Raw genomic sequence first — 13,480 nt, 5'->3', positions numbered from 1 at the left:
CTGGACAACAAAAAATTGCAGTTTTACATAATATTATACATTCTATTGTATGTAAAATTCTATCCTTATAATATATATATATATATATATATATATATATATATATATATATATATATATATATATATATATATATACATGGAGTAGGTTGGCGTCTATCTTGGCGCAGAGTGCTCTATGTCCATTGGAAAGAGCGGAATATATGTTGATACTAGATGAGACTAGTGGAACACTAGTAGTTGTAACTAGGAGTTTCACGCTTTATTGCGATCTTCAGACAACTGGTAGCTTCAGGATAATGATATGATACACCTCGTATTACGCTTCCACCCGAAGGTGCTTCAGCAGACTAAGGAAATCCTTAGTCGGAAATTATTGAGGTTCCAAGTTTTTGTGCGTGGAAGGACACCGGCGAAACTCGCCTTCTCTTTTCGAATAGTGCCCTGAAGTAACGAGGCAGGGGTGTGTAGTCCTGCTCCCGGGACCGCAATTTAACGTCCCCTCCGAAGGACGTGAGTACCACTTTCCACGTGTAGCCACTTTCCTACCACGAGAAAGGAGCGGGGTGAAAATTGGTGTCAGTGTCGACACCGAGGTTTGAACCAGGGACCTCAGGTACTGCAGACGTGTACTCTCCCGTTCTGCCACCTCACCGCCGGCTTCAGGTTAGAAATATCAATAGCTTCAGGTTATGCTCCATGAATATATAGGATCCTCGTCGGGATTACCGGGGATTGTGCGGTTGTTGGTGAATTGTTCTGCCGGTGTATTCTCTTTTGCGTCCGTTCTGTTGGTGGGTTTGTAAGGCTTTCTTCGGTGTTCGGCTGTAGGTGTATTCTCTTTTGCGTCCGATCTGTAGTTGGGGTTTTTTGCCTTCCTTCGGTGCTCGCTCCTTAGTTGTGTGTGGTTCTCTTGACGGTGTTTGGTGGTTGGGCTGGAGTTGTTTATGTAGAATTTGTTTTCGTGGCGACATTTCGATATGAGCTCTGGGCGTTTGTTCAGGAGGGTCCGTTTGTCTGTGTTGATAATGATGAGTTTTTCAGTGAGGCAGAGGTTGCACCGCTTCGACTCGTTGCTGTAGGCTTTGGCTCTGCTGGCGATCGACCAATTGACAGTGAATGGCTGGTTGTTCTGTTTCAGCTGCCAGATGTGCTTCGAGAGTTCCGTTGCGTTTTGGTGTTTTTCGTGGTTGAGTGACATCTTGTGGTTACCGTATCTGAGCTTGAAGGGGGGTTCTGTAAGGCCGATGTATGTCTTGCAGTTGTCGATGGTTTTCACTTCGGCCTTGTATATGATGTTAGATACCTGGCAGTTTCCATTTAGTGGGCATGTGTCCTTTTTTCGGCAGTTGCAGGCTTCCTTTTCTTTCGATGTGTGGGTGGCTGCTATACGTTTGTTGTGTCCTTTGATGATGCTGGCGATGTTGGGCATGCAACTGTAACTGACTTTCACGGTGTTTCTGTTGAAAATCTTGTGTAGTTTCGATGTCTTCGGGAAGTGTTTGTTGATAAGTTTCAGGAATGTGCCTCCTATGTTCGTGGCTACGTTGCTGCTAAAAGGTGGGTTGAACCAGATGATGTTGCGCTTTCTGTTTCGGTTGTTCTTGGTAGGTTGGTGGGCGATGTATGAGAGACCCTCGGTGTAATTACTTGACTTGAGTGCTTCCTCGTAGGCTGGTGCGGCTTTTTTAAAGATCTCCTCGTCGTGGGAGATGGCGGAGATACGTCTGCTGATTGAGGCTGGCAGGGACCTGATGATGTTTGGTGGGTGGTTGGAATTCCTGTGGATGTACACTGGGTGGTCGTTGGGCTTCCTGTAAGGGTAGTGTTTTCCGGTGTTGAGGTTGAATGTTACGTCGAGGAAGTTGGTGATCTTCAGGTTGCAATCGATGGTGATGTTGAGCCCCAGTTCTTTGAATAAGCTGATCATGTGTTTTCTTATCCGGTCTGCTTTACTTCCGTTGGTGTTTTTGAAGGCTGCTAGGCCGTCGTCCCTGTATAGCCCGATGTATTCTTTCCCATATTCTCTTGCTAGTGTGTTTAGGATGTAGAGTCCTACAAGCTCGCATATCTCGGCCCCATCCTTGGCACAAGCTAGAAATTATTTCATGATGTTATGTCGTGACAATATCTTGAAATATTTGTTTTTCGTAAATCTGATATGCAAAGTTACTATCAAATCCTTCTTCTTGATTTGCATATTCACTTTCTTTTACTGAAGAGTAGTAAATACTGCCCTGTTCCTCCTGCCCCGTGCCGGATGTGACATTAGTAGGTCCACTACCATTTGCGTTACTTCCGTTTTCAGTCGTCGTTGGATTTCTAACGAAAAACAAATAGATATCTTGTTACCAAAGTGACATAGAACGCCAAAAGGTTACTTATATGAATGGACGAGCAATTTCTTAACCACCGCGGTACCAAATTGACGTGATACATGTTCAGCATTGCATCTTATTTTCAAAAGCAGATGCTATGGTGAATGCAGGGAACCCAATAAACTCATTCCTACACCCACCGCCTATCCGTTGATTAAAAATACAATGCCTTATTTGGTAGACACTTAAACCACATCAAACTTTAGGAAAACTTGGTTCAACTTTCTTTCAACTGTATATTAATGATCAGATATTAACTTTGAATGTATGTACATATATATACATATATAGTCATATACTGGTCATACTCACGTCCTTCTCTTTCTTACTAAGATGAACACTGCAGCCGCGATCGCTGATGTGATTACCAGACATATTACAAGGATGACCACGAGTATAGGTCCTGAACCTGAAAATATAAGGCAACCGTAGGGGTCAGAGGCAGGGGCGTCAATCCGTTTTGAAACGTGGGGGGACGTAATCGATAATAGTAATCCGGCCGTAAGTACTATCTAAGCGGAGCGCCACCATCAGTTGGCGCGCAGCGTACAAGAAAATTTTACTTCTGGCAGACCCCTCAGATTGCAGGAAACGGCACTTCCCGTGCATTATGGCAGTAAGCAACACCCCTAAAATTGATAAAAATTTCCGGCAATTTTTTATTTTGGGAAATATTTTCGAAGGAAGTGATCGCCATTTATTCCTCAGTTTACCAATTCCTCGTTTCCCAGAAGCGCCCAAAATTTAAGATATCGAAACATTTTTGTGTTGGCTGATCCATGATCACCGCCCATGCCCGTGAGAAGTGGTGACTGGGTGAATAAAAAGCTATGCCGTTTGAAAACATGGGCAGAAAAAGCAAAAGTAGCGAAACCTAAGGTAAAACGCGGGATAACGAAGTGATTATTTTCCAGGTTAATTGAGACTGTATCAAACGCGAGCTTAGGACAAACATATTCAAAGGTAATGGTATTACTAATCCCGATATGTCGTCTTTGAGGTGTGTGGAAAATCCGCAACGACCATCAAAGAGCAACTGAATATTTAGTCTACTTTTCGATTTCGAAAACACTTTTTTTTTTTAATTATGACAAATGTTATGACACCTTTGACAACAATTTTTTTTGAGGGTGGGGGGCCTGTGCCCCCTGGGCCCCAATGGGCACGACGCAGATCGCGGCCAGATTTTAGGAGTGAAAGATTGACAGGGCCGCACCTAACCAACGACCTGCTGTTGATTTCAAACCTTTGATTCCGAGGACGTTCAAGCAATAGGTGTGTGTACTTAATCTGTATTCACAAAGCCATAATGTCAATACAGTCCAGTTGATAATTAATGGTGATAATAGACCAACCTGACAGCATCATTAGTGCAGATAAATTCTAAGCAGCTAGCTCGTTTTTGGTGATGATGCAAAATAGATTGATTTTTTTCTTTTTCTTGAGACATCTCACGGGCCGCAAAAAAAAGCACTGGCGGGCCGCATGTGGCCATCAGGTTGCCCACCCCTGGTCTATAGGAACGATGTCCCAAAATGTCCCCTGACATATAGGCGAAGGAAGCTATCCGCCGCGACTGCATGTGAGTTTCTCGACTTTCCGTCCTGGGAGTCATACCACAAAATGGTGCATTTCCTCATACGCCATTATTAATAATTTAAATAACTAACTAATAAGGCATAGCCCAGATCCGAGTTCGTACAGCGAGCGTACCGCAAATTTGGCCAAAAGTCGTCAAACGCCAGCATGTTAAACCAGGTTGCTAGGTCTACGAGAATACATTTATATGAAATTTGAAAACAAGGATAACAAGACAAACCACTTTTATTATGTTTTCAGGACCCCACACATGCGCATGTATCGTCAGACTTAGAATAGGTCCCATGTGAGTGGTGGCTAAAGTGATGAAGGCATGAAAATAAATCAGTGGTTGTTCGTTGGAGTCCTCAAGCAAGTTACCTCGGTTGCTAGGTGGGATCTGCATCTGGTTATCGGGTGAATTCTGGTCGGAGCGTACTATGTAACCACCGTGTACCCAGGGACGTAGCTAAGGCCTGATGATTGGGGGGGGGGGGGGGTGTAGTGGCTGAAAATCGGTTTTGAAGCCAGAAAATTCCGACTGCTGCTTTGTACCCCCCACTCTCGCGCTACTCGTCAACGATGCGGTCAGTGTCAGTCAGAAAACCCAATCTTTCGCGACTGCACTGTTGCAATACATTTGTACCCACTGGCACACATTTCACAAACTTATTGCCCCCCCCCCAACCAAATATTTTAGTGACATCTGGGCAATATGCTGATAGCTTTTGGGCACCTACTGAAAGAAAGATAATTTGCAATGTGTTTTTCAGTGGTTAAACTGATAATAATATTACCCAACAATTCTCACCAATACGGAAGGGTAATAAGACGGAAAATGATTGCATGCTATTTGCATGCGATGTAAAAACCGATGCATGCCTGTATGATATGCAAATTATCATGCGGAATGCGCGCGTAGCGCGAGAAAAATTTTGGTTATATTTTTCGGGCAAGTCGTTACAACCCCCCCCCCCCAAAAAAAAATCGAATTGGGCCCCTACGCCTATGACGGTAGTTCTATTAGGCATTTTTTTGTAGTATTCAAAATCATACGAAGCTTTGTACGGTGGAGTATAAGTCGAGATACAATTTCCCAAAGTGGCAAGGAAAACGTGGTAAATATGACAGGTTAAGGGTCAATTTTGACCGAAATTTAAAGAAAAAATAGGTCATGCACAATAACAGGGATAAATGAATAGGCCTAGATAAACTAGAGTGCGACAGTCGGAAATTCCGACTGTCGCACTCCAATTTTCCAACTAGTGTCAGTTTTACCAAGTTAAGGGGTGAAACACCCACACACCCTCTCTAACGACGTCCCTGCGCGGTGAATATGGAACACGATCACATGGTTCAGCCTCTGTAGAGTCATGGTGCTCCGTAGCCTTGTATTCAAACGCCTCAAAACTAAAAGATCTCTCGGCGTCCGTCGAACTGGCGGAGGAGACGAGGACCACAAGAGAGCTTCGACTTCACCAAACATAGCCCGTACCGCTGGATTCATCCACTTGAATATTTGTCTATACCCTTCAACCGACGACGAATGGAAGTGGCCTCGAAAGAAAGGCAGACTAAGCTTAAAATTGTTGGAGAGCTCAGGGTACCAACTCACGAGATCTGGGTGGAATTCTCCATTCAGCAACATTGAGTGATATTCGAGGATATGAATCCTAAGATGTGTAAGTCCTAACCAAATAGAGCCACGACACTACTCTTTTTCCAAATGTGTGGGGGGGACATTTGATATTGTTTTCCCCATCCATCGAAATATGGGGGGACGTGTCCCCCCGTCCCCCCCCTGGATTGACGCCCATGGTCAGAGGTCATGATCATTTCAAATAATTAGAAAATTGTTAACAAATTTTACTTTTGGAATGTGTTTCAAAGTATGAGGCAACATTTCTTTGGACGGTGAAAATGTTCAAAATTTCTTATCCAGTTATCAATCACTTACTAGTTAAGATTCCATTGAGCCGAAAAAGTAGACGGTATCTTGATCTCATCAATTAAATCTTCACTCTGTGACCTCCTACCCTCTCTCTCTCCACCTCTCTCTCTCTCTCTCTTTTTTTTCTTTCTCTTTCTCTTTTATACTCCTCATAATCAAAAGATTATGTCAAATGTCTTCCAACATAGACAGCATTTAACGTCAGCGGCATATACTAAGCATACACCATCATACTAGAACAAGAACTTTACTTACCGGTACCTCCATACGCTTTAGGGGTCAAATTTGTTACTGCAGTAGTACTGGTTGGAGGTTCTGACAATAAAAGTAAACAATAAACTAGTTTGAAATGAGATCGAAATCTTACATAAACCAGCCAATGACATGAAACATATTTATTGTGATAAATAGAAGTCAAATGTCCTCTTCAGAAGCACACACACATACACACCCACACACAAACACATTCTCAGAAGCTGTTCTTTATCAGTCGTAGAAAGTATACAACCAGTTCAATTTAACTCAATGATTGACACTTTTAGTCAAGTGAAAGCATCGTACGGAACTTTATTCTCATCTTTAATAGAAAGACTACATCTCCACGTGGGTCAATATAATATAGAGATATGAGATACACATGCGCTTACCTAGCGTGGTGGCCAATTGGCTAAGGCGTCGGACTTGTGATCCAAGGATTGCTGGTTCAATTCCTGCCTACGTACATTACGTTGTGTCCTTGGGCAAGATGCCTTATCTCAATTGCCTCTCTCCACCCAGGGGTTAAACAAGTTACCTGTGAGGTAACTGGTCATTGGGCGCAGTATATAACTGCACCAGACTGGAGGAATTGTCTCTGGGACAGTTTATTTAACGTCAGCGGCATTCACTAAGCAAATACATTTATCAAACTAGCACAAGAACTACTTACCTCCATTCGCTTCAGTGGTCAAATTTGTTACTGCAGTAGTACTGGTTGGAGGTTCTGACAAGCAAAATATACAGTACACTAGTTTGTTATGAGATCGAAATCTTACATGAACCAGCCAATGAAATGAAACATATTTATTTTGATAAATAAGTATTACCATCATTTCAAGTTAAAAGCAATTATTAAATCGATCTAGTGAAGTAACAACGACGAGGGCAGGAGACTGGTTTAGAAGACAAATGTCCTCTATAGGCACACATACACAAACACACACACGCACACACATCAAAATGTTCTAGGAAACATGGCACTTGACAACTTGCACTTTACACTTGATTTAGCAATTAAAGTTTCTCACTATCTTTCAAGACAAAAGTTTCCCAGCCCTTTCTGCAGACATGTCGAACTTCCAACAAATTAAGCCGTCATGAATCTCAGTAAACTGTGCGAAGTAACAATAATATGTAAGATTGGCTACACAACTCATTAGCACTTATATCAACAATAGATACCGAGCAAATGTGTTTATATCCAATATAAGTGAATAATCAGCTCTTCCCGAAAATGTACTTGGGTGCTGTTGGATGACGTCATATTTTATTATTGTGTTCGAATGGATTATTTTAGGCCCAAAATATTGCAAGTCCTTCAACTTTAAACTTTAAAACATTGACTTAAAATGTTATGATAGTGATCTTTGTGAAGAATAAGCCCCCCTCCCCCCCTTCGCCCGCCCCACTCCTACGTCAGCTACGAAAAACTTGTTCCGTTTTGGAGATGTCCTAGTTTAAAAGTCGTGTCTGGCAGTCATTTTAGAAATCTGTGATGTCATAACGCCAGTATAGGATCCGAAACAATTTACTTTCTATTTGTTCTTATTTTCTTATTTTAAAGGTAGAATGTCAAAGGTGTTAACATTAAAATCAATGCCAACATATAGGTCGTATGAAGAGCTTCATAAGTGAACATTCAGCATGTGTAAAACCCATCTCTATCAAAATAAAAAAAAACATGAAAAAAAAAACATTTAAACAAATGTGGATCGATGATTGATCAAATCTCATTCTCGTGTGTGTTTTTGAAACATTAAATCATTTTGTAATATCTCCGGAATGAAAAAGATTTTTCTTCGATGTTTGGGTAAGTTGTTTAAGACAGGACTTCATCTCTATCACATAGATCAATGATGATATTTGGGTTTCCTGCCTGGAAGGTGGGATGGGAGGGGTAGTGGGGTGGGAGGGGGGATTTGTTCATGATAATTATCTCTATCACATATACCAATGGTGATTATTTGGATGTGTGTCTCCTTTTATAGTGACTTACTGCAGTGCTCAGAGTAATCAAAGCAACAGTTCTGGTGTTCTTCACAGTGGTTGTCACAGTGACAGTCATCGGATGAATTGTAATCAGCACCACATCTCGTGGCACACGATGCTAGCTTATCTACAGAAAGGAAGATATTACAACTGAACACTTTGAAATAAAAAATCACCTTATCAATTCGAAATAAAAACATAAGAAACAAGAAAGAGAGTAAAAAGATGTATATAGCTTTAGTTGGTTGATCTCTTGAGTAAGGCAAAATATGTCACCCACACAGGTCTAAGCAATTGTTGATTGTCATAGTTGAAAGGTGAAATAGGACTAATGCACTAATGCTGCTTACTTCGGCCGACTGATTGAACCAAAGCCAATTAAGGCAGAGCACTGATCCGTCACGTTACAAATTGTCAGGGCGCACCTAATTAATTTTAATATCGTAAAAAACAATCGGTTCATAAGTGGTATGACAGAGATCAACACATCAGAAAAATGCCGCTCCACGACCGTTTTCATCCTTTGAGGCTCATCAGGCGAAGCTAGGAATCGAACCACGAACCTTTGTGTCACAGTCCGTACCACTCGACCACAGTGATTCTACTGGTGTGTGAATGGGTATAAAATGGCTTTGTATAACTGTCAATTAGGGCATTTATATATATCTATATATATATATATATATATATATATTTATATATATATATATAAATGAAAATCGTAATGAGTTGGAAAATCATGAACAGTGAAAAACTTTCAGCCTCCACCGGGATTCGAACCACGGGCCTCCCGCTATGTACGCGGACACCCTAACCACTAGGCTATGGACGCTGATTGTGTGTCCAGAGGTTCGAAACCGGTAAGGAAGATCGTAATATATATATATATTTATATATATATATATATATATTCTTATTAAATATATTTATATGTGAGTTCGGTGGCGTGGGTGGGGGTGTATGTGCTTTATAATGGAATTAACTTGTTGATTAAAGTGCCCTGCAGCTAAGAGTGAATATAACTCGACCGAATGGTTTCCAATGTAAGTGTGGCTGAAACGCGACTTAAGTGTGCGAGGGAAGTGCACCAGGATGGGGTGTAATGTAGGGTGTAGTGCTTGTTATGCCTGTAGTGCCTACAACAATGTAGTTTTAGGAAGCTATGCAAAATACAATTAATATCACATACATTTCTAAACTATATCGAACACTTACTACAGTCTTCATAATCTCCGCAGCAGTTGCGACATTTAATACACTGGTAATTGCATTGGCAGTTGCGGCCTCTCTCATAACGAAAACAATGATCAACACAAGAATCTGGAATAAGAGCAGACGGAAAAAACAGTGGGTTCGACTAATGATTAAGTCTTGACCAACACAATAACAAAGAACGGTAACACTTTTGGTTTGGTTTGATTTGGTTTGGTTTGAGTTTTTCATTCATCTCTTCGAATATGCCCAAATTTTGGGGAAAAAAAGTACATCGTCGTGGTGGTTTAATTGTTTACTACAACGTAGTACTGAGATAAAGATTGCTTAGACTGTCGATATTAACTGAATAATTAAGCTTTAAGACTTTAATGTCCTCAAGTGACATGTCACAATGTGTTATAAACTTTACAGGAACAAATGGACAGTTGTTGAATATATATATATCCAATATATAATATCCAAATCATGCTCTGTTCATGCTTTATTTGATATTAAAAGAACATGTTTTGGTTGAATTATCAGAGTTGATAAAAACGTGACCGATTAACATGAAACATTAAGGAATGCACTGAGGAGCCGACGTCATCATAAAGTTTGCCTTAAAGGAGCAGTCTCGAGATTGGGCCATATTTTAAAACTGAATATCTTTAAAGACTGAAATAGCTGTAGGAACATGAATGGCACTCAGACTGCTTTTAGTTTGTCTTGTAGTAACACATATCAAGACTAATGTTCTTCCCAAAGCCATCCTTGCAATTTCCGAAAAGGAACTCTAATCCAACATTCATCTGCAAATGCATCGTTTCTTCTTTTAATCATTGTCATTATAGATAATGCAATACCCAGATAGCACCTGAAAGTTAACTTATGACCAACAACAGACCCCACCACCACCAATCACCACCCTCACCACCCCACCTCCCTTCACCCTATATTTACTTGAAAAGGCATACGGAAACACAAGTTATAGTTTAATAAGACACAAACCCAACCATCCTCTCCAGTTAACATGACAAAAACCTTGGGTGATGACCAACTCATATACAAACGGCTGTGAAAAATCTAACTCCGTTTTGGGATGTATCCAAATCTAAAAGTCTGGGGTTTGTCCTTATAAATCCATGATGGCAATCGTCACTAGCATATGAAATCGTGAACCTTTATTTGTTTCCCTTGTCATATTTTCATGGTATATAATATGCGAACAGTGTCAACACTGAAACTAATGCCGACAATAACGATATAAAAACAGCTTCAATATATTAGAATCAGCATCTCCAATACAGGAGGAGAAAATTGTATTAAAGAACTTAAAAGAATAATATAATAAATTGAAACACATGTTACCACTTATTGTCACATTTAGGCTTATGCAAGTCTTTAGTCTTGTATGTTTGAGGGAACATTAAACCTGTGATATTTTCCGAAGGAAATACGATTATTTTTTCTCTTTCATATAGCTGTTTGGGAGGAGGTGATCTCTATAGTATAGGGTGTGTTGCTCTGGAGGGGGGGGGGAGGAGGGGGACGGGTGGTTGTTGATGACAGTGATCTCTATCACATAGAACAAATGATAATGGTCGGGTGTGTGTGTCTTGGCTGTAGGGTGGGATGAGGAGGTGGATAGGGGAGCTGGAGATGAGGAGGGGGTGGATGAGTAGTTGCTGATGACAGTAATCTCTATCACTACACATAGCTCAATCATGGTGGTCGGGTGTGTGTCTCCTGGCTGGAGGGTGGGATGAGGAGGGGGAGGGTTAGTTGTTGATGACAGTGATCTCTATCACATAGATCAATGATGATGGTCGGGTGTGTGTCTCCTTCAGTAGTTTTAAGACCGGACCTCGATATGCAGTAATACTCGTGAAACTTATCTAGCTGGAGATGGGGATGAATTTCACATCACATTGTAAGTATTACTTAACCTTATGGTCATCGGTACTTACCGCCAATAACGCCCATATCAGTGCCTGTGGTTTCACAGCTGCTCGTTCTCCCGTTGGCTAAAGAAAATGAGAAGCAAGTAGACTACATTTAGTGTAAAAACAAACTTACAAATGTGTGCTCATACTTCCTCAAATTTGTACTTCACAACTGTAGTTTTATGGAGACAATAAGAAAATATGCTAAATTTTCAACAACTTTAACAGGAACTATTTGTTTTAGTTCATGTTCAATATATCAATGACACTCAATGAACTTTCGGATTCCCTGCATCATCAATTATGGAGTTACATGTAAACCAAAGCAGGAAAGAGGAAGGAAATTAATGAAACCTATTAGTATCAACATATTTCAAATCTTTCGGGTTTAATGGAAAGTGGAGAGTGTCTCTCTATCACTCGTCTTTACAGAATGTGGTGAAAGTTGATCATATTAGGCTTAACTTGACTATTAATATTGTTGCGGAAAATTACTCAAAATTCACCCACCCCCTCCATAAGATAAGAAGAGTAGTAACAGTCTAAAATCTCCATTTTACTTTCTATGCTACAATACAATGCCAGAATTTATGAAGAATATTTACAATGCAACATGCAAGGAAGTAGAAGCCTACATGCTTTAGAACGAGTATCATACTTGTGTTTCAGAGCCTTTATTGATTGATTGATTGAATGATAAATGTCATCCATCGATAAAGCGTATCTATGAAATCGCACATACAGCGAGGGAAATAGTTACTATACAAGACTTGTCAAATAAGCATTTTTGAACTTTTTCACCAAGTCTAAGGTTATGTCACGGTAGACTTCTCCGACGATGCTATATATATATAGCTGCACGGCGTCTTATAACGCTGTGGACATACTCAGTAATCTGTACCTACCTTGGACAATCCCAGATCGTCGCATCGGTTGGCTCAGCAATGTTGCAATAATCAAACTCCACTGTAACAATGTTTGGGTTGTCCATAGCCTCATAGTACTAATCACTACGTCTTAACATCCAATGTGCACCAACAACACCTATACAACTTATATACTATATTGTTCAGAAACAGCGGCTTAAATAATGAGCTGGGTGAAACAGAAACAGAACAGGAAGTACTTCGAAACCTCTTCTGACACAAACAAACGGAACAGTCATACCCTTTTACTCAGTTTAGCCATACTTCATAATAATAACTGTGGTTTGATATCTGCATGTGATTATAAAATAATGAGAATGGCTTGACTCTATTATCGCATATTAATTGCTCAATTACCGTTTTTGACTTTCAAAAACACCCCCCCACATGTATATATATATATATATATATATATATATATATATATATATATATATATATATATATATATATATATTTATATATATATATATATTTATATATATATATATATTTATATATATATATATATATATATATATATAATCAATATAAAATATATATAATTATTATTATTAGTATAATCTCGTGTCTCGTGCAACCTGTTTTGAAGTTAGCTAGCTTATAGGTGTTTACTGCAGTTCTAGCAAATCCCAAATTCTTTCATCTTTCAAAATCATGTTATTCAATTTCTTTCCCCGATCATTTAATTTTCTCGATTCTGTGATATTTCTTATTTATGTATCTCTAGACAGTGGCATAGAACTACAAATGCTTTCGGGGTTTGGCACATATTGTATATTGGTCACGATATCATAACTAAACACGACACAAAGTGAACTAGTGTTGTCATATAAAGGACCGTGGACTGTTGGGAAATTACCGCCTTCCTTATCTGGATATCACATTAGTGTCCATAGCTCCCTACATATAGAGGCTGATGACCGGGTGCGATTCCCGGGTGCGAGACCTGGAAAACGTCTTCAATTGACATCATATATCCATGCCTTAACCAACATCTTTAACCAACACGTTGTCATTTATATGAAATTTATCCAAAATAGCTATGCAACAAACGAAACATTTTGCTGTATGGCAATGACGGACTTTAGTAATGAATATTGCTGATTATGAAGAAGTATTTCGATCTGATTAGATTATTCACTAATTCCACAAAATATCTGTAACATTTCGAAACGAACCTCTTATTAAGCCTCGTTACAAATAGTTAAACTGTTTACTTTTAAATTTAATGTTTCGGTCACTGACTTTTCTTCTGCCCCCT

At 39.8% G+C, this 13,480-nt stretch overlaps 1 protein-coding gene across 1 annotated transcript in view; it reads right to left on the bottom strand.

The window, feature by feature from the left end:
- LOC139966220 (uncharacterized) overlaps positions 1-13,480 on the bottom strand; it is a 36,645-nt gene that overhangs the window by 15,062 nt on the left and 8,103 nt on the right. The window contains exons 2-6 of the mRNA XM_071969035.1: positions 12,196-12,385; positions 11,315-11,371; positions 9,369-9,473; positions 8,161-8,280; positions 6,835-6,888 (exon numbers count right to left, since the gene is read on the bottom strand). Coding sequence (XP_071825136.1) covers positions 6,835-6,888; positions 8,161-8,280; positions 9,369-9,473; positions 11,315-11,371; positions 12,196-12,289 — 430 coding nt within the window. The 5' untranslated portion in view covers positions 12,290-12,385. The remainder of the gene's footprint in view (positions 1-6,834; positions 6,889-8,160; positions 8,281-9,368; positions 9,474-11,314; positions 11,372-12,195; positions 12,386-13,480) is intronic.

Source organism: Apostichopus japonicus, chromosome 1, assembly GCF_037975245.1.
Source record: "Apostichopus japonicus isolate 1M-3 chromosome 1, ASM3797524v1, whole genome shotgun sequence".
Lineage (NCBI taxonomy): Eukaryota > Metazoa > Echinodermata > Holothuroidea > Aspidochirotida > Stichopodidae > Apostichopus > Apostichopus japonicus.
The sequence above is the reverse complement of the archived record's forward strand: the minus strand, read 5'-3'. Positions and strand labels throughout refer to the sequence as shown.